The sequence below is a fragment of the Dunckerocampus dactyliophorus genome, chromosome 2 (assembly GCF_027744805.1).
Source record: "Dunckerocampus dactyliophorus isolate RoL2022-P2 chromosome 2, RoL_Ddac_1.1, whole genome shotgun sequence".
Lineage (NCBI taxonomy): Eukaryota > Metazoa > Chordata > Actinopteri > Syngnathiformes > Syngnathidae > Dunckerocampus > Dunckerocampus dactyliophorus.
Genome location: NC_072820.1, coordinates 37,445,460 through 37,467,794, shown reverse-complemented (window position 1 = coordinate 37,467,794; position 22,335 = coordinate 37,445,460). Strand labels below are relative to the sequence as shown.

Here is a 22,335-nt window from a genome sequence, read left to right as displayed (position 1 = left end):
TGAAAGCGTCTTCCTGCTGGAAAATGTTGAGTGACTTTACTTGTGGATTGCTGGATTCATAGCTGCGGCACTCTTTTTCCCCTGCATATATCACCATCAAACCACTTTTTATTAAAGTTACCAAAAAACCCCAATAAAGCAGGGAGAAGAAATCCGTGAATATGCGGGGGAGTGAATGCTGAAACGCGAATTGGCAGGGATCTACCGTACAAATGAACACTCAGAGCATTTACCTCAACTATGTTGATGCATAAATGTAAACAAATTTTTATTTTAGTGGTGCTTTGAGCCTTACTGTGTAAGCTCCACTGCTATCTTTTAACCTCAGCAAATAACACTAACACAACGGATTGCAATTAAGCAAACAAACCCTTAAGGAGAAACGGAATTGTGAGCATCCATCTGTATGTTTGACACCAATGAGGATAGTCTGGAACAAAATCAAAGCAGTATCTCGTGACTTCTGTTTATTTTGCATTTCTTTTCAAGTAGCACTTTTTTGCTTTTTCTTAGTCACATAATTTATAGGCATCCATTTATATTTAGTGGCTGTCATGCCTTTGGGCACACCGACCAAGGTAATTAACAAGGGTTGGGATCCCGGAAATGAGAGTGGGCCCCCTCAGGTTGTCCATTCATGTCACTTCATGAATCAACAGACACATAGACACCTGCCTTACTCATTGCTCATGCATTGTGATGGACACTGTTCACAACTCCTTAATTCAAGTTAGTCCTTTAATTAATAGAAGCTCGTTAATACAAGGATTTCATTTGCATGACGTCATAAATGATGACCTTCTGCTGAAGTGTAGATGTTTTCTGAACCTGCAGAAATGATCGCACAGATCTTCTATTGTATGTATGGTATATTTTGAAATTGTTAGTGGTAGTTGAAATGGAAATTCCATGGTTGTAGTTGTTTCATTATTGAGGTATAGTGATGTTAAAATAAATCTTGGATAACATTGGGTCTTTATCTTGGTTGATAATTTAATAATGGATTTTGGGGGGAAAAAACGGACATACTGTAAAAGCGTGACATGAATATCATGGTTATACAGGAATACAGGAAGTGAACAAATATATTAGCAATTGATGTGAAACGGAGAAGGTGTAGGATTAAATAAGATATGATGTTTCTTACTCCTTTTTGGACATGTGGAATTGTGAATTGTAACATGAAGCATTGTAAACTGTATGCGTGTTCAAAACAAATTCAACCATCACCCTAACCATAACCGTAGTCAGCAGCTTCACAGTACAAGTCATATACATGCTGTAATTTGTGTGATGTCCTTTAATATAATGGAGGATATACCTGTGATTAGCCAAGTCAAAAGCTTGGGTAGCATATTTGGGTTTGCTTGCATTCAAATCTTGCATGCTTTTGCAAAGATTCACTCAATTAAGTTTCTCCCAAATGTATTTTGTAACAGGCTTCTAGTTGACAACTAACACAGCACAGGCAACAAGGTCATTTTGGGATTTCAAGACGCAGACAAAATTGACTCAAGTGACAAAAAAAACCCAACTAAAAAGGTTCTATTGTAAGAATGGACAATATCACAAATTGGCAAATAACAGTAAACAGTAACTGGGAGACTGATGCTGCGTTTTAGAAAACTGGGAATTCAGAAATTTTCAACCTCCATCTAGGAAGTGTGTGCTGGAAATTGCTCAAAATGGTTCCTCCTACATTATGGAAATTAAGAAATATAGAGTCACACAGTTATGGCTTGATATTATCTTGCTTAAAACCTCTTGTTCAACTGTATTTGAGAGTATTTGGAAACATTATTTGGAAACAAGCGATAATTGGACAGAGGCTGTTATTTTCAAAATGTGAAAAGTCATTATATATAACAACTTTTTTAAAAAACTTTAATAATGATTTGGAGTACATGAGAAAGTAGAAAGGAAAATGTAGCTCCATATGACCACATGGTCATTCAAGTGTGTTGCACAACACAGGAACAACTGAACCAATGTTGTAATAGCAATAAGGATCAAACTGCTCAGCCAGCATCAATACTGCTGATGGGTTAACTGTAAACAAAAGTACGGTGTAACACACATGAGCGTCACAGCAACAGCTGAGTAGTGCAACCAACATTCATTCAAGCAAAGGTAGATAATGCTGGATGCTGACCACTCACGATATTTCAAATGCAGTTGCGGTCAAGTTAATGCTGTAATAAGGAGGTTGTTTATCGCCAAAGGTGTTAATGCTCATGTTTTTTGACCCAGTGCTAATTGGCGACACCGGTGGTTATTTTGCTTTTGGAGAGCATACACCAGTCGACTATATGAGATTTGGCAGTTTATTGAATAAAGCATTTACCGTACATAAAGAATCTTAACATTAAATTTCAAAGTATCCCTGTGCTGTCTTGGTCTGGCTCCAAAAGTCTTTGTTCGGTGTTATGTGTTTTTGTTTTATAGTATTTGTGTGTACGTGTGTGTGCATGCAGGCCCCAGCTGGCTGCTCTTCGGGAGCCACAGAAGGGACTTTCCCAAGAGATCCTGGGTACCTAAATTTGCTATTGCATAATTTAAACGAAATAATGACGTGAGAAATTTCTCAAATAGATTTTAATTGCCAAATGGATGAAGCAGCAAAAGCATCCATGCGCAGGTTATTGGACACTTCATTAGGTACTCCTGCACAATCCAGCAAGGGCTAATGTAGAAGCCGTACAAAATATTTCATCTTTATGAAAAAGAGTAATGCTCGGTTTTGAATGACGGATAGGGATTGATTTAACAATCTGTATCATTATGGTTGTAGAATTTTAACATAATCATCTACTGTGGCCGAGAAGTGCAAAACACAAAAAACAGCTAAACAAATTGCGATTACCCAAACTGGAAAGGGAATGCACCAAATCCTGGCTTTACAGGAAGTGATAACGTTTCGACTGATCTGGTAGGGGATTTGGTACACTCTCTTTCTTTTTTGTTGGTGGCCGGGAAGTGCAAACACCACTGCTGAACAAAAACAACATTAAGGCTCTTCTCAGTTTCGCCAGAAAACATCTTGATGATCCCTAAGACCTATGGGAAAATACTGCTCTTACGAGACAAAAGTTGAACTTTTTGGAAGGTGTGTGTCCCATTACATCTGGCGTAAAAGTAATGCCGCATTTCAGAAAAAGAACATCATACCAACATTAAAATATGGTGGTTGTAGTGTCATGGTCGTGTCATGTTTTGCTGCTTCAGGACCTGGAAGACTTGGTGTGATTAATGGACCCATGAATTCTGCTGTCTACCAAAAAAATCTTGAAGGAGAATGTCCAGCATCTGTTCGTGACCTCAAGCTGAAACCAACTTGTGTTCTGCAGCAGGAGCATGATCCAAAACACACCAGCAAGTCTAGCTCTGAATGGCTGAAGAAAAACAAAATGAAGACTTTGGAGTGGACTCCAGTTTCCTCCCACATTCCAAAAACATGCATGTTAGGTTAATTGGAGACTCTAAATTGTCCATAGGTATGAATGTGAGTGTGAATGGTTGTTTGTTTATATGTGCCCTGCCATTGGCTGGCGACCAGGCCAGTGAGTACCTCTCCTGCCACCTGTAGTCAGCTGGGATAGGCTCCAGCATACCCCCGCGACCCTAATGAGGAGAAACGATATAGAAAATGGATGGATGGATGGAATGGAATGGCTGGGTGTTTTTTTAAAATCCCAGGTAAATGATCAAAGTTTCTGTGGTGGACATGAGGCTTATAAATATTATTCCATACCAAACTTTACCAAACCAAATTGTGCTGCTTGTTGGAAACATTGTTGGTTCCAAACAGTGATGCCCACACAAAAAAGTTCTCTGTTATCCATCTGAATCTGTGAATTGCTGGATAGATTACCCTGACATGCCCTTGATTGTCCGGAACTTCTCAGTGTCTAATCCTACTGCGATGACACTATCCACCGTGGCTATTAAAAGACAGCTGATTTTCAAAGCCAAGAGTTCCTCAACCCGTGTTAACAGTGATAAAAAATCCACAATGCTTTCATGGATCATTGATAAAATCTTCAATTAATCCAGAAAGAAGCTTGACTTCTACTTTCCGTGTCATACCCAGACCTTCGAAGGCTGGTTGCATAATGGAACTTGGCAAAAGGTTTGTGGCATACTGATTCCATTTTATGTTTGTGCAGCCAGTGGCCAGCATGATAATCCAACATTTGTCACTTGCTGTGGGTCAACCTGAATCATTTAAGAACAGCCGATCTCATACAAATAGTCCAGAATTATTTCGCATTAATAAATAACAACACATGTTTAGAGTTACATTTTACGGTGCCTCATCTATCCTCGAGGATACGTATGTGATAATCAAATATTACCGTATATATAATTTCTGCTAAAAAGGGATATAAATGCACTATGAATTTATTTTATTTGGCCAAAAGGCCCATGGCCCCACTGGTTGATTGTGTGTCACACTGATTAATTGATGAGCCTTCTTGAATTATTAGCCAAAGAGCAGGGAATCGTTGGCTGTGGTGACATGAATCTTGGTTTCATCTCATCTTAAAACACCCTCCATGGTGATGTATCCAAAAAAAAAGAAGCAAAACATGTTTATTTCACTTTGTTTTATTTGAATTACTTAAATGACTGAATGAAAATCAAAAGCCCAGTAGACAATTTACTAGACTTAGGAAGACTTCTACAGAGGTCAAAGGTTTTTTCCAATCATCCCTTTAAGAGAAATACCTGTTCAAATATGTGCTAAAATGAAAATTAAACCATCCTCCCCAAAGTGATTCATTTTTGAATTCTGACAATTCTATCAAAAAGAATGTTGTATAAAAATAAGCTGCTGTATTCAGCCAGTTCTATAATGTCACTATACTATTACGCTATAGACTTTTTTCATATTATTATTTAAAACATGTGTGGTTATTCTTAAGGGCTCAGGTGGATGACAGCAAAAGAAAATCTGACATAATCTCATTTGAAATGATTAAACTATGCAGGAAAGGACATTGTGTGGCGCTTCACCTTACTTTCAGGGAAACATCAGCATATAAATCCTTCCCAGAAGGCAATGAGCTGATAAATGTTTCTCCTTATATCACAGTTCATGCCTAGGAAAAATAACAAGGAGTCCATGTGTGGGGTTCAAAGTGATAAAACTGATAAAAATGCAGACATCGTGACCAACATTGCAAACATTTCACGGTCCTTTCCTGAGCTTTCAGTTCAAGTTTTCCTTCTATACACACACTCTTACTGCATATAACTCTATAAACAAACAGCATTTGTTTAATAGTATATTGTGACAGAATATCACTACGGTATGTAGTGTTAATCGTGGTTCGAGGTATTTCAAACCAACTCAGTGGTGAGTATTATTTAACTTCTTACAGCAAATATTTTAGTTTGTTAGATTTCTTTTGACCTATGATAAGTATTTATTATTTCATTTTGTGTGCTTATCTGGGATTATTCAAGTCTTCCACAAAAGTAAATATTAATAATCAGTGTTTTTCAAAATAACCAGTGAGGGGAAAAAAACTAACTGTGAAGAACTCAATGGTACGCTTCCATCCACGCTTCCATCCGCACTTAAAACAATAAGTGTTTATTGCTTCCATCCACGCTTTGGTCCAATGCATTTTATCCATCAGCACATTGCTAAAATGCAGTTTTCCATACAATGTAACATAAACATGTTGGACTGTACTGTTCACTTTCATTTTAAACTAGCTCATACTGTGGTTTGTCTTTAGACCGGTTTTTGTACACCCTGGTCTTCCTCTATAATGTTCTGTAAAATTCTGCCTACGTTTTCATACCATGTCTTGGTTTTCGTATAATATTGGCTGTAGCAAACTAGTCCGTTTGCCCTGTACTGTATCGTTTCGTAAAATCAAGTGCGTTAACAAAGAACCTTACGCGTTATTGACTCACTGTCCATGCATTTCTTATTGAGTGTGACTGCTAAATAACCTGCCATGGAGCCAAATAAAGTTCCAGCAGTTCCAGCTCTTTGACAAAGTAGTGAGAAACACTATTGAATTTGATATCACCAGGATGTAAGGGAAATCCGCATCAACAATAAGTTCGATCCATTCGTCATTTACTACGGAGGGGACATGGAGAAAAAAAATTGATGGGTAAAAAAAAAAAAGAAAAACGAATTTTTGAGGGATCCCACAATACTTTTGCGAGATCTCACAAAACTACATACATTAAGAGCATTGTACTTCCTCTACTTTCGTGTTCAAAGCGGATGTTTGCATTGAAACTTCAAATTAAGAGCAGCACATTCGTTGAGTTTCTGATATGACTGTTTACTTAGAGGACAAGCAGTGCACACAAGTGAAAGAATCCATTGTATGGCTAATCATTGTATTTCCTTTCAAGTTCGAGTACTCAAAGAGATGTTTTTCCAGCAACACTAGCTTGGACCGGATGTTAGCATTATATTTTCAAAAGATGAACCGAAGAACCATCACGGAATTCCTATAGTCACAATATCACTTTATACGTCTACATTTGTGCAGTAAGGGATGCGCAAATGCTGAAGATGGAAATTAAATTATGGATTTCTACCCAATTTTTGCTATGTGGAGGCAAGCTATGACCAAAAGTGTGTCCTGTAGCTTCACATACAGTAGAGGCCAGAAGTTTGGACACACACAATACAACCCCAAGGTCCCAACTCCATTAATGAGGCAAGAAATTGCCTGCCAAGGCACCATGTGAAGTGAAAACCATTTCAGGTGACTACCTCATGAAGCTCATTGAGAGAAGAACAAGAGTTTGCAGTGCTATCAAAAAAATTTTTAAGACATAAAATATATGTTTTAAAATATAAGACATATTTAGAGTTATTTCACGCTTTTTTGTCAGGTATATAATTCCACATGTGTTTATTCATAGTTTTGAGAATCTACAATGTAAATAGTCATGAAATTAAAGAAAATTTGAATTGAATTGAATGAGAGGGTGTGTCCTAACTTTTGGCCTGTACTGTAGTTTTGCAAGATCTCGCAAAAATCCTTCCTTTTTTTTTTTTTTTTTTTACTTACCATTTTTTTTTCTCCATGTCCCTTAAGGGACTCCATAAATTACAATTATTTTGCATGTAAAACTAATTATTTTCTGTAAAATGTATTTTTTTTGCTAATGTGTTTGGGTGTCTGAAACTAATTGAATTTACATGATTTCCTATGAGAAAAATTGCCTCAGTTTGCGTACGTTTTAATTTTAGCCTGAGTTTTTGGAAATAAATAATGACGAAAAGCGAGGTATCACTTTAAAGGGTAGTGCTACATTAAATTGGCAAATAAATTCTCCCTTTTGTCTCTTTATTAACATAACGTATAGTGATTTGTTGGCATGTTTGCCCTTGTAATGTGTAGTTGAGTTTATTTAGAATACTTGACAATGAGAGGATCTCTTGCCAAAGAAATACATTAGGATGCTTTCTGCATATATTCTGCAGCACTTGACATATTAAGGATTTTTGATCAGCAATATTGTGATTTATGTACGAGACAAAATAATGTGTCAGCAATGAAATAGTAGTACTTTAAATATGATTTGTTATTTACCCCCTGACATTATTAACAATATGCATATATTAATTTATGAAGAGAGGGAAAAAAGATTGATTTGATTGATATTTTGTTCGTATAGAGTTGATGTTTCTGAATGCAATGGGAGAAAAAAACTCATGTGTGATATTTTGTTTGACATACTCCTATAAAGGTTTTGCTTAAATAGCAGAAAGTAAAACAAACATGTTAAGGTGCTCCTTGAAACAATGCTCCCAAATGCCCGCTCTCAGTCCACACTCAATTTTGTTATAATGTGTAACAATTAGGGGTGTCACGAGACACTCAGTTCACAAGACACGAGATTAGGTCTACGAGAACGAGACCAGACAAGATTTTACTTTTAAGAAAAGTACAATGAAAAAATCTAAAAAAATATGACAATATATTGCAATCTACTCATTTAATTTCTATTATGTTACAGTCTTCTGCACTCTGTGTGTATGCTACCAGCCCCATCTCAGCCCACCGAGACAAAGAGACTGTATGACTGACAAAAGGGCTCCGTTGTTCTGTAGAACAAACATGCCAAGGTGCTGAAACCAATGCACAGAGTGAATCCTCTTCCTGTCTTTTTGTAGGCAGGAGACGAGGAGAACAGGCACGCATGCACATGGCCATATACTGAGACCGGCAAAATTATCCAGTTCGTTTTCATTTATTCGTCCCAGGCCTAGTGCCCACGAGACATTTTTTTTCAGAATGAGAAATCTTGTCACATTTTAGTCTTGTGAGATCTTGTGACACAAGATCTTGTGACACCCCTAAAAAATGTATAATATAATATATAATGACGGTTTCTTGTTATAAGACGTGTGCATCCAGGCTGTGAGCTCATACAGTATACAGTATCTCACAAAAGTGAGTATTGTAATGTGGATATACTTTAGAGTAGTTAGTGTGCAGCTTGTATAGCAGTATAGATTTCCTACCCACTGAAAATCAACACACAGCCATTATTGCCTAAATAGCTGACAACAGTTTTTACTTTAGTATTGTCACTTGAGAAGGTGGTGATGAAGGTCTATTCACTTTTGTTTGATACAGTATATTTACCACTACATGTTGCATTTGAGTCAGTACGTTTTTTTCCCTTAACAGTACAAGTAATGTTGACTTTAGAAATAACAACATAACCCAAATGAATGTCTAATTGTGTTGTTCTCAGTGGCTCGTGATCAGGTGTTTTATTATGGCTCACTGCATCTGAATTTTCAATGTGTCACTGAACTCATGTCCAGCAAATTACACAATAAGAATGTTGTTCTCAAGAAGAAGTTGACAGAGTGCATTCTACTTTTCATTGGTGCTTTGAGAAACTGAGAGTGCACTAAGAAATGTATTTACACAATTTGTCATAGCTCCGTGTGTTGTTATTATAACACTCTTAATTCAAAGTGAGCATGTGAAAAAAGATTCAAGTTTCCATGAAGGAAGAAGGTCTTTCTCTAGTCATTTCCTTGATTGTAGATCCAATTTCCTAAACGGCATACTCCTAGTTTTGCACATTCTTTACAGTATATCACTTGTTTTTCATATCCTGCCACATTAGTCAGCTTTTCCTATGGCACTTTGCATTGTTCGGCGTTTAAGTTTTTAAGAGGTCATATTTCAGACTCTCTCCGATAAGACCTTTGATCCAGTGCCCTGGTGGCCTGTAAGCGTTCAAACTCATGCCGGCTGTTCCGGTCTGGACTGAGATTTGCCAGTGCCCTACTACCACCACCTACATCCTCCTCCTCATCTTCCCGGTTGAGGAAAGCTAGCTCATTTTCGTAGCAGAATGTGTTCGAACTGGGTACAAGGAATTTGTTCTCCACCATGTCCTTGGCACTGCATCTGGGGGTGGACGGGACCTCGTAAGTTTTGTGAAAGTGTGAGTAATCCACTTTGTAAAGGTTCTTCTCCTCAAACAAGACAGGTTCAAACCTGTGGCCCCAAAGGATCTCAGAGGCCAAGTAGGAACTGCGAGCCTGAGTGGTCATGGCTGTTGCTTCCACCATCCCCTCCAAGATGACGACAATCTCAAAGTCGGCTGTATCTAGGTCCTGTTTGCTGATCCCAAAAAGGGGGCTCTCCACATCTATCTCATGGAGAATAGTAATGGGCGAAACCAAGAAAATCCTGTCCAGACCTTTGTCAAAGCCCACATTGATGTCTATTTGGTCCAGAGGAATGTACTCCCCTTCATCTGTGATCCGAGGCTTGATGAGCTGTGCCCTGACATGGGCCTCCACAATGTGGCTTTTGCGAAGGTTTCCCACCCTCCACATGAGACACAGTTTACCGTCCCGCATTGCAATGACAGCATTGTGGCTAAACAAAAGTGTTTGTGCTCGCTTCTTAGGCCTCGCCATCTTGGCCATGATGGCACCAATCATGAAGCAGTCAATGATGCATCCCACTATAGACTGGAACACCACCATGAAGACCGCCACTGGGCACTCCTCAGTGACACAACGGTAGCCATAACCTATTGTAGACTGTGTTTCAATGGAGAATAGAAAGGCAGCCACGAATCCATTCACCTGAAGGACACATGGAGTGAAGTTGTCATCTCCTGCTGGGTTATCCAGATCCCCGTGCAGCAAAGCGATGACCCAAAAGGCCAAACCAAAGGCAAGCCAGGAGACCACAAACACAAGAGTGAAGACCACCAGCATCCATCGCCAGCGAATATCGACGCATGTGGTGAAGATGTCTGCCATGTAGCGCTGTGACTTGTCGTCCATGTTGGCAAACTGCACATTGCACTGCCCGTTCTTTTTGACAAAGCGGTTACGACACTTGCGGCGTGTGTGGATCTTGCCATTGCCAAAACCGTTCATGCCATGCATGGTCGTGAGGCGGAGGCCCTCTTCCTCGGACGACACGATGCTGTAGCGGTTGATCCTTCCCACGCTCATGCTCCCGACACCTCCGGTGGCAGGATCAGAAGCTGAAGGGCTGGCCTGGAGTCCCAGTGTGTGATGGAGGTGTCCTCAAAGCTCGATCACAAGGGAAGTTGCATTTGAGAGAGCCAGGAGTCGGGAGGGAGTCTTGTGCTTGAGTCCAATCCCTATGAACAGGAGAGGACAATAATTTCAGTGTACCAATGAAAAAAATATGACAAAAAGCAAGTCAACATCTTATCAGATGACTTAAAATGTGTGACAGGTCTGATCTGGCTTGCATATGCCATTCCATTGTCAATATTAAATGACAATTCTCTGGCTTCTTGAGAACCTTCTTTTTTGGACAAAAGCTTCAGAGGAGGTTTTGAATTATTAGAAATATAAAATAATTTACTTATCCTCACCACAACTCTGCTTACATTCCTTGCATCATAATCCAATTATCCATTAGAGTCCTTATGTATGGAGCTGGAGGTGAGCTAATTCATCCAACCACCAGATGTTATTGGATTTGAGTGGTAACATGTAACAACCAATGCTGGTGTCTGACTAGGCTTTACAAAATATGACAGGCTGTCATTTCTTACGCCAGAAGTGAATGCAAAGTCTATAAATTGTTAGTTTTCAGTGCGTCTTGGTCGTATTTATAGTTTTATCAGCTGGGTGCCATGCAGACATGACGCATCCAGCAGACAAGCCTCCCTCTGTTCTTTTGAGGCCGAAACTATCTATTGTCCTTTCAGAAGAGTACTTTTGCTGTGCGTCTGTACACACTTACACTAAGTCCCAATGGACTTCTATGTGTGCCACTTATTCCGTAGATGCACAGTACCAGATGTGTGCATGCAAGGATGTAGAGAGTGGGACTCTATTTGACCCTTTTTTGACCCATTTTGTCATATTAATCATTTTGTGAAGATGCAGTACTGTATATATTTTCCTCCCAATGTGCCATGCCCTTAATCACATATAGTACTTGTTTTAATTTCCTGTATTGATGCAAATATGAAACAACACCGAATGTAAGATGGTCTTTCTCAGGACCAGTTTTTGTAAGACAAAATCAAAGACAAAATGATTATTTGAATGATTATAAGCATGTTTTCAATATTAATAAAAATATATTCCATCATATTTAGGGATTTCCAATAATATTGTCCAACCAATATTATCGGCCAATATTGGTATAAAAATGTATTTGCATCTCACTATGTCCACAGTCTGGAATTATTGCCATGTTTTGCCTTCGGGTTGTAAATATGCGATTTGCAATGAATGTAAAGCGTTATTTACATGAGGGGGAGAAAGGCCCCCTCCTTCAATACTTATAATCTATCACATCTCAGGAAGAATCTCTTGAAGTACTTAGCAACCAGCAGAGGCGTGCTTAATGAGCCCTGTTTACAATTTCAAAGACTTTACTTTTTTTCTTATACAGATGCTTGTGCCACATAGAAATGTGCAGCTTCGGTATTGGTAATGATGTGCTGGTATATCGGATATCAGTAAGAAAGCGAATCATAAACACATCCATGACAGAAATGCTGCAAGTTCACGGAACCAAACGGAAGTTAGCCAGGCTCCCAGAGGCACCAGGCCTGAAGGATATATGTCTTCAAAGACATGAGCGGGATGTCCAGAAGAAGGTTGGCAGAATGAGTGCATTTTTCTTTATGTCTTTGTTAAACACTTGACTGTAAAAATTGCTTGCTGTATAATATTGCAAAATATTACGTCTTAAGGCTTCAAAGACAGATATCCCTCAGGTATGGTGCCTTCCTGGTAACCTGGTAAACTTCTCTTTGGTTCTGTGAACTTGTATCATTTCTCTCATGCATGGGTTTAATGGTGTTTGCGTTTGGACATTGCTTTGGATTTGCCCATGTCGGCCACGATAAGAAAAAAAAGAAGGAAAGTAAAAAACATATGCATAAAGTAAGGCAGTGTTTCCTAATCACATTTAGTATGTGAAAGTGAAATTAGAAATTAAACAATTTCATTTAATTGGTACAATAAATATTATTTATTTACTACACATAATTTATCCTTGTTCATCTATCTATGCCAGCGACAGATTGTGACAGGGAGAACAATAATATAAATACTATAAATAGACTTCATATATAAATGGCAGGAGATACATTATTAGCCTGTGTATCCACCTGTTGCTATTCATGCAACATTTTTGTTTGGTGGAGCGTAGTGAGATTTTTCTAATATGAAATATGTGCCTTGCCTCAATAAAGGTCAATAAACACTGAAGTAAAGAAATGGTCAGTTAGCTTTTGTGACTTACATGACGAAACTCATATCATATCAAAATCCAAAACCTGGGTTGTCATAAAAACTGTTTTCTAGTAAAAAAAAAAAAAAAAGGGTGACGATATTTTGATTAAACCAAGATGTTCGGCCTGGCAATCGCGGTTTGAACATCGCACACTCACGCGATCACATTTTTTCCAAAATTAATTAATTGATAAATGAATATGGTCCATTATTAGTAAAAATATATGCATATTTAAACAAATTGTACATATTCATGGCCTAACTTTAGCATTTTCAAGCATAAAAAATGGCTAAATGAATGAAAATGCAAATATCAGGCTTTCTAAAGACGTGATATGAAGTCAAATACAGTATCTGTGACTTGTTGTGTAAGCCTTTAAAAAGCGGGGCCTGGGAAGTGACGTATATGACGTGAGCTGGGTGCAAGCAGCAGGTTAGCAGTGTAGAGCAGAGGTCACCAAACCATCGATCGCGAGCTACAAGTCGATCTTTGGAACTTTGCCGCTCGATCGCGAGAATATTAGGGAAAAAAAATATTATTACATCAGTGCCGTCCCCTCCCGCCGAATAACCAACAGGCACGCATTTTGACCACTGAACACGCCTGTACGCCTTGCCGCTCTCCAGGCAAGCTCCAGCCAGGAGCCCAGTCCCCAAAACTTGACCGGAGGTACCATAAGCGCACACACATACACCGGCTCGCCTCGCGCTCACAGGTTGAGCGACAAGGAGAGAGTGTCAGCGCGCAGCGATGTGCCTGCTCATGCAACAGTAATTATTGATTATTAAAAAATCAGCCTTTGTCACCTCAACATTAAGGCACAAATATAACTCCATAGATGTGGACCTGCAGAAAACGCTGCTCATTAGGACCGAGGTCCTAATGAGGTTGTAACGCAGCCCCTCCTCCCTCAACCACCATCGCTTCGCTCGCCCACGACACTGAGCCAAGAAGCCAAATAGATGTGTAGTTTGCTCATAGTGCCGATGCCACAAGCCTGACCCCGACGAAGATCTTGCGCAGGTTCACTGCCAAGACCAGAGATCTTAGGCCCCAAAAGGGGGGTGACCACTGGTGTAGAGAGTGGCCGACAGCATCTCCTGTATGAATGTTCACTGCATGTGTTTTCCGTTTGTTAATAATGCGATTGAAGTGCATCATAAGTCTCTCTTTAACCATAAACAGTGGCAGTAGAGTAGTATTCTACACTGTCAGTAATGTTACACTGATGAGACATTAGCCACAGGAAGGACACTGTCAATGCTATTGTGTGAGTCTATCTTATGTTATTTATGTCTAAGATGCTTTATTTTCTATTATTACATCTACTGTAGGGCCGCACGGTGCCCTAGTGGTTAGCATGGTGGCCACACAGTCAGGAGATCGGGATCGAATCTCTGTTGTTTGAATCTCCGTCTCTGTGTGGAGTTTGCATGTTCTCCCGGCTGCTTTGGTTTCCTCCCACATTCCAAAAACATGCATGTTAGGCTAATCGGCGACTCTACAGTAAATTGTCCATAGATAGGAATGTGAGTGTGAATGATTGTTTGTCTATACAGTATGTGCCCTGCGATTGGCTGGCACACATATACTGTATATATTGGCTGTACCCCGCCTCTCGCCCGAAGTCAGCTGGGATAGGCTCCAGCATACCCCCACAACATTAATGAGGATAAGCAGCATAGAAAATGGATGGATGGCTACTACATTGGGTAATACAAGTGTGAAGGTGACTATAGGGGTGTTATTTCATGTCTATAGGGCTGTAATTATGGTAAAATCGTATTTAGAAGGTCATAAACAGGTTTTCTGTGCTCTAACTATGAAAATATAATAATATTTATTAATATTGAATCCTACTTTGCGGAACGAGGGATGACTGCACTCAAATGATATTCAAAGTTTACTGAAAGATGTCTTATAATTTATATACATTTAAAGTATGCCTCCTCTGTATCGATAGAATATTCAGACTAACACTTGGTGACGCCTTCTGATGCATCACGCTCTCATTGGCTGATTATCGGGGCACCGCCTCCGCTCTCATCTCATTGGCTGATTATCGGGGCACCGCCTCCGCTCTCATCTCATTGGCTGATTATCGGGGCACCGCCTACGCTCTCATCTCATTGGCTGAGTTATACAGCACGTACGTGAGTTTGTGTGAGAGACAGGCTTGTCCCTTCAACCTCCTTTCTCTTCGTAGTCCCCTGAAACTAACTTAAACAATTAAGTTAAGTTACAAAGTAAAATTTTGCACACAGCATTATCGTGTAGTGCATGTATGTTTGTCTGAGACCAGCTGACTCTTAGACTCTTTGAGTCGCGTTTCGACTCAGGCTAGTCCTCCTCTTCCTTCCTGCCTCCACTTGCGCTCCTGATCAAGACATCTCGTGAACGGTAGGATTGTTTTTGTTTTTCAGTTTTATTCATTTACAGTAATCTTATTTATTAACTTATTTTATATTGGAATGTTACTGTACTATGTTTATGCTAACGTTTTCTTATATTTTCCCACCATATTTGGTGGACTTTGAATATTTTGAAGTGACAAAGGGGTGAGTTTGGGAAGATTTTAGAACGGATTAGGCTATTTACATGTATTTTACGCTTCGTATAACATAAAATCCCTATAACATAAAGGTTCTCGGAACGGATTATTTACGTTGTAGGGGCGTCTACTGTATATGCTTTGTTTTTTCTTTGGCTTTTTGGTAACACCAATTCAAAACATTGCCCACACGGCAGTCTCTCAGGGATTATGTCACATGCAGCAGAGTGCACAAATGCTGGGCAGTTTAATGGCCCAGTGAAAACAATGAAAACCAGGACATGTTCATCACTTTCAGAAAAAAAAACAGTACAGCTAGGAAAGGATATGAAAACAGGACATGTCCTGGGAAAACAAGACGTTTGGTCATCCTATGTTTTATATTTGGGTCAATGTGATATATAGTGGCACTTACGTTTGAAGACTTAAACAGAACTCTCCTATGTGTTGGAATGAGGAGCAGATAACTTGGATATTACAATGAATTTGTAGCCTCAGGTTAAAGGCTTTTGCCCATGGGAGCTGGACTGTGGCCCCCTCTGGGCGCAGACAGCTTTTATCGCCTGGCCACAGCCGCTTTGCCTGATTTGGGCCCTGAAGACTTGACAGATCACTCATGTGCACTCCCAAATCCCAGATGCATGGCAGTGGACTATTGGTGAAGTTCCCTGGATGTAGAGCCAGATTACCTCATCCGAGAGAGGAGTTACATGTACAAGTATCAGGTACTTTGCATAGTAACTTTTATTAACGCCTGAAACAGGCTCAAAGTCTGTGACCATGACAACAGCATGTGTTATATAATTCAAGACCATTTTGCAGGCTGAGCTTAGTGTCAGACGTCTTAATGTATAAACTGAGAAGCCCTCTGCTGTGAACAGTATCTCGTAGTCATGCAGTGTCGGGTGTCCAGTGTGTTGCATGAATGAAAGTAAAAACTCTCCCGGAGTCCTTGATATCATTAGATAAGTACTCCTATCATTGCAACTGCTGTTTGTAAGGACTTCAAACTGTTACTGTGAAAGGTTATGTATGAGGGTGTACAATACGAGTAGGAAACTCAATACAACTTGCAATACAATATTATCGTGATATTTTGCAATGATAATATACAGTGATGTGCGGTGAGGTTCATGGCTAGTGAGGCACTGACTCTTATGGAGGTTTTTTTTTTTAAGTTAATACACTTATCTCAATAAAATGGTAACAAATAATAATAATAATAATAATAATAATAATAATTCAGTTTTGTTTTTTCAAGAAGCCTTCAAATTATTTTCAAATACTTCTTAGTCCCACTTATTTAATGTTTTGTTAACTGTAAAAGATTTGTGTATCTGTATATGAAGTACATGCAGCCTCTTCTTCTCCAGGAAAAGTTCTGATACTTGGTTTTAAAAGTCTGATCACCTCCTGGTGAGTTTGGGTATATAGGCCTCCATTTAGCAGAGCATAAGAATACCTTAAATGCATTTGACTTTGTTCTAGATCGTGCTGAAGAAACGCTGGCTTTTCCCCTATGGAAGAACAGCAGTGACAAGCATCTTCCAGCTCATGCACATCTGACCCCTTCAGGATGCAGCGGTACTGTAAGTGACTCCTGTATGACATTCCTATGTATTTTATTGTCCGATTAGAAAGAAGAATGATACCACACTTAAAGACATCACAAGTAGAAAGTCATGGTGTATAATAAATGTTTCTTTAACCTCATATTATTGGCGACATGCTGACATACAGAAACTGACAAACATACTGTAAATTGGCAGGCACCATGATCCAACTCAGTGTGCAGTTTGACGGTAGGCAGGTATGCTTGCGGTAGCCTCACTTGGTCAGGAAATGTGCAAATTCAGCGATTTTTACTTGATAAAATGTTCATGACGATTGGGCTCATACAGAAAATACATTTGGAATACAATTCAATGGACACATATTAATATTTGTTTTATGTTATCATGAATTTCTCCCCTGACTGCGCGTCACTGATAACATCAAAGTACAGATTATGAGATATTATCGGGGGTAAACCACTCACGATACATCACAATATCTGTGTAACTAAATAAGGGAAATGTGCAGAAGGCTTTCTTGCATGAAGCATCCGCCTTACTTAGCATATTCCTTATTTAGGAGTAAGAAACAAAACCCTACTCACCACTAAGTATCATATAAAGACACAATACAAAACCAAACAGTTACTAGATTGATTTTTTTTCTCACTAAGTTATGTATTTGTTTGTGTAAGCTACGTCCTCAACCCCTGGACCTTTGCACACAAAAGGGTGAAAAATTTGCCCAAATGCGCACCCCGAGTGTGTTGCCCGTGCTATTATTTTTCTGACAAATACACCACATGGTGGCGCTGTTATTAAACCTCATATTTTGAACCCATACGTCAGATTGACTTGAAATTTCTCACACAGCTCAGTGCACTGTACAAAACTTTTTGCGAATTTACCACAAAATTTGGTGCACACCTTTAGGGAACTGACAAGCACATGTCTGTAAAATTTGAGTAAGTTTGGTTGAAATCGATGGCCTCTGTCAACCAAATGTCTTTGCAGGGACACAGGAGGGACTTTGCGAGTCATTGACCATTTATCTAATGATTATAAAATGTAGAGGATATCTGTTTTACATGTATGCTAGCGTGTCTTCAAAAGCATTTTGAGCACAACCCATAGTGGGTTCCACAAAATGTAACTTACAGTCATGTGACTATATACTGTATGTCCCATCCCCGGTGTGCATGGTTCTTATGACTTAGATTTCACCTTATACAGAGTAAATATATAATATATCTGTTAAAATACACCATAATAACAACTGTACAATAAAAATATAGAAGGAGAATAATACTATGATTGACACTATTACACAGTGTAAAGGCACTTGACAATTTTTTACAGTATTTTATTGAGTCTACCTAATGAAGTGTCCGGTGAGAATTAGACACACAAAACTCTCTAGGATTCATTAGAGAGACTACATTAGTGTCATTGGGTGTGTGTGCGTGTGTGTGTGTGATTTAGTCATCCTTTTCTACTGTGCATCTTCTCAAGGAGGTTCAAGAGGGGCCTCTAGAAGGGGAGCTGAGGCCACTGATTAGGACGAACAAAATGTTTAATTGGATGTGCAAAAATAATGGCTGGGATTGGAGGCACAATGAGTGGGAGACAGGACGTCATGTGAAGATGAAGCAAGCATGCAGGAAACTGAGCTGTGCCACCACGATGCCTAACCCACCTCCCAAAGGCCATTGTTGAAGGAAGAGCCTAGGCTCCGGTGTCATTGTGTTTTCCTATCGCTCACCATGCGCATCTCTTCTCAAGTGACCCACAGGTATTTTCCTATAGAAACCAACACCACTTGAACACGTGGAGATGCTGTCCAGTTGGCAGGGCTTTACAGTATGTAAATTGCAACTATTTTGCTTTTTTTGTAAATGCATTGAGAAGCAATGTGTATGACTGCGCACCTCCTGTCTCCCTGTGCTGGGGTTTCAACTCAGGTGCCTCCTAAGAGAGGTGCTTGTGAGAAGTGTTCATTTAGAAGCGAGTCACCCCATGTTGTTGCAGCAGCTGTTCAATTCTATACAAGGAACATAAATCTTTTTTTCTTTTTTTGCAAGATGCACCTGTAGCTTTTGGAACATTTTGAACACCTGACACTCATCATTTTTCTTTATTTGTGCATTTGAAATAGATCGTTGCGCCCACCCCACCCTCAAATCTAATAATTAAAATGACCCCTGTGCATGCTTAAAGCCCACTTTGGACACTAAAAGTGAGTCAAAGCAGAGATGAAAACAGGATGAGGTCATTAAGCTGTCATGCACTGCCGCATTTCTATATTCATCTACTTGGTCCTCTGTTGCTTTGTGCTTTGTTTATGCAGTGATAACAGAGTGTACACATGTCCGTACTATGTTATTAAACATGTTTCACCTGAAATAATACCTGAATAGTACTTCAATGTATCATCCAGGAACCTGTAGATTTTATTATGTAGCTTATTTATTTCTAATACAATTGCCGACTTGTATGAAACCCCTTGTACTTTTTCTGTATGGTTACTGGCCACAACATTAGGCATAACTGCACCAGCTAATGAGATCCAATGCAAGAGCCAGTATCAATATTCCATTTGCATTTTTGATTAAGACTGTCATAGAGGCATTTAATTTAACAATGTCATGCTTTGCGTTGGTGTGGATCAGCACTGCATCATACTGAGAGCTGTTTGGAGTATTTTACATCATAGATGAATATTTTTTTTGTATTGTCGTACATGTTGAACAATGGAACACAGCCTGCATATGAAATGTGTGTTCCTTATCTACAGACAGTATTATATCAGTGCAATTTATTGATACTAATTGGGCTTCAATGTGAACCACTATAACGGACTACTTTTGTTTTTAATCATGACATTAATTTTCTACCAAATGCAACAGCAAGGAAAGATGGTTAGATCCTATAACATGTAAATTCAAAGTTTTTAAAAAAAGGCTGTTTATTGTTACTTTCTATCTATAGTTATGTATAGCCGTTGCCACAGCTTTACAGATCAGGCTTTAGGTTGGCAATTCATTTTACCCATCTCTTACCTTTTATTTCTACCTGTCCTCTCCCAGGCTGCGCACAGGACTAAAAGGTGTTATCTTCTCACCTGGCGTCCATGTCAACCAAACTGAGGCATTCTCAGCTCTTATCGCAGCAGCTCTTCCGTCTTGTGTTTTAGTCTAATACCCAAGTAAACCGCCACATCTTCCTGGGCATCATAAGACACCCTTTACATTTCTTCATCCTTGCTGGCAGTGCTTCTACACGGTCCGATAAGAAAATGTGGCTCAAGCACTATCCCAAGTCACCAAAAAAATAATCTGACTTTTATACATCCGTTTTTTGTGTTATCTTCTCAATCAAATCCTTTCAGTCGTCTTCTCCGATGCGAAGTCAGTCCCTCACAGTTCCCATAAGATTGTCCCTCAGTGCTTAATAAATGAACACCTCTATCAATCTTTGCAATCTGATCTAGTTGGACTGCTGCTCCCTCTCTCTCCCCTCTCTCTCCCCCCTCCCTTGCAACAGTGTCACAGAAGCTGCCATTTGCAGCCTCCCTCTTCCTCTCTCTCTCTATCAGTCCCCTTCCTCCATCATGGCACTACCAGTTGATGGCAACCTGATGCATCATTCACAAAACAGAGGCTGACAATCCCTCCATTGTGTTGATGCACACGTGAATTCAAAGTAAATAGAAGAGATGTGATGTAGGTGTGAAGACTTCCCACATCAAATGAAGAGCACAGACTTTGCCGAGCCCATCTGCTCTGCTTCTACTCGAGAGTTAAGTCCTGTTATCACACCTTCATGGAAAAGAGCTTATTCACAAGAGAATCTCTTTCTCTCTCTCTCTGTCTCTCTCTCTCTCTCGCTCTCTGAGTGATGCACCTGTCATGTGCAGCATTAGTTGTAGGTTTACATTTTTAGCTTGTCATAGTCGTGTTGTGTGCTATGCATAGATGAGGGAATAACACTGGAGGGAGATGAGTCTTTGGGTAGTTTAATCTCTATGGTCAATCCAGGATGAAAATCTTCCCATTCCCATAAATCCTAATGGAAATATAAATAATAATTGCCATTTTCAACAAACCCATCCAGCCATCCATTTTCTATACCACTTCTCCTCATTATGGTCGCGGGGGTATGCTGGAGCCTATCCCAGCTGACTTCAGGCGTGAGGCGGGGTACACCCTGGACTGGTCGCCAGCCAATGGCAGGGCACATATAGACAAACAACCATTCACACTCACATTCATACCTATGGACAATTTAGAGTCTCCAATTAACCTAACATGCATGTTTTTGGAATGTGGGAGGAAACCGGAGTGCCCGGAGAAAACCCCCGCACACACGGGGAGAACATGCAAACTCCACACAGAAATGCCCCAGGGGAGAATCGAACCCAGATCTTCCCGATCTCCAGACAGTGACTGTGTGGCCAACATTTTCCATTTACCCATTTTCAACATACGATTTTATTAATTTTTTTATTTTATTGTCTTCTCCAAGGGACAATACTATACTTGGAAATAACTTAGAGTAGTCAGTGTGCAGCTTGTATAGCTGTATAGATTTACTGTTCTCCGAAAATTACTCAACACAGCGATTATTGTCAAAATAACCAGTACCAAAAGTAATGCCTCAGAGCAAATGTGTCCAAAGTGTGCCCAGAACGGATTTTGAAACTGATAAACCAACAATGGCATTTTTGTGTGTCACAGTGGCCTAATGGATGCAGCACTGGCCTCGTAAACCAGGGATTGTGGGTTCGAGGTGTTAGATTTTGGAGTCAATAGACTCACACTAGTTGCTCAAATAATGTTGATTCCGATCTTGGGACCTTCATTGAAGACGTGATTGTTGCCAAAATGTGGAACGGAGATCTACACAGACACCATGTTTTGGCATGAGTCCAAAGGTGGTGTCCGTGTTGATCTCGCTGTTCGTCATCGCTGTGTTTGTCAACAATCAAGTCTTCAGTCAAGGTAAAAGTTAAATTAAACGTTCATTTATCCTTTCATTCATCATTTCTATGTATGCATTTCAAATTGTTTTCTGCACATACAGACGTCCATCGTTTATCGTGGGTAATTGGTTCAATAAGTGAATTTCCGAGAAGTAGGATTCAATATTAATAAACAAAATATTTTCATAGGTAGAGCATAGAAAACCTGTTTATGGCTTTCTACATACGGTTTTAAACATTATTAGAGCCCTGTAGACACAAAATAACACCCCTGTAGTCACTTTTACACTCCTATTATTCTTTGTTTACACCACATTGCGCAGATCACTGCAAGGACATAAGGGACGGCCGCTGCTACCATAGTAAGCTACCGAGCTGTAGTTAGCCTCTCAAATTTACTTATTTTAAACTTAAGAAAGTGTTTCAAACAGAGTGGGGAAGAAGCAAGGAAGGCCAAAGTAAGAAGCCAAAAACGTACCATTTCCATAC

The 22,335-nt window shown here is 39.6% G+C and overlaps 1 protein-coding gene across 2 annotated transcripts; it reads right to left on the bottom strand.

Moving 5' to 3' along the window:
- Positions 1-4,607: 4,607 nt before the first annotated feature.
- kcnj12a (potassium inwardly rectifying channel subfamily J member 12a) lies at positions 4,608-20,338 on the bottom strand. 2 transcript variants are annotated; one of them, XM_054768956.1, is made up of 2 exons: positions 19,925-20,338; positions 4,608-10,638 (listed from the first exon to the last, which is right to left on the bottom strand). In XM_054768956.1, exon 2 carries the CDS (start codon positions 10,484-10,486, stop codon positions 9,185-9,187), a length of 1,302 nt encoding a protein of 433 aa, XP_054624931.1. In that variant the 5' UTR covers positions 10,487-10,638; positions 19,925-20,338; the 3' UTR covers positions 4,608-9,184. The 2 variants fall into 2 exon arrangements, with proteins under 2 accessions (XP_054624931.1, XP_054624932.1); XM_054768957.1 differs by having other exon boundaries at positions 19,987-20,338.
- Between the last annotated feature and the right edge of the window lie 1,997 nt (positions 20,339-22,335).

Bases quoted from the DNA above. Each gene is read 5' to 3' on its own strand.
- kcnj12a (XM_054768956.1), bottom strand. From the start codon at position 10,486: ATGAGCGTGGGAAGGATCAACCGCTACAGCATCGTGTCGTCCGAGGAA.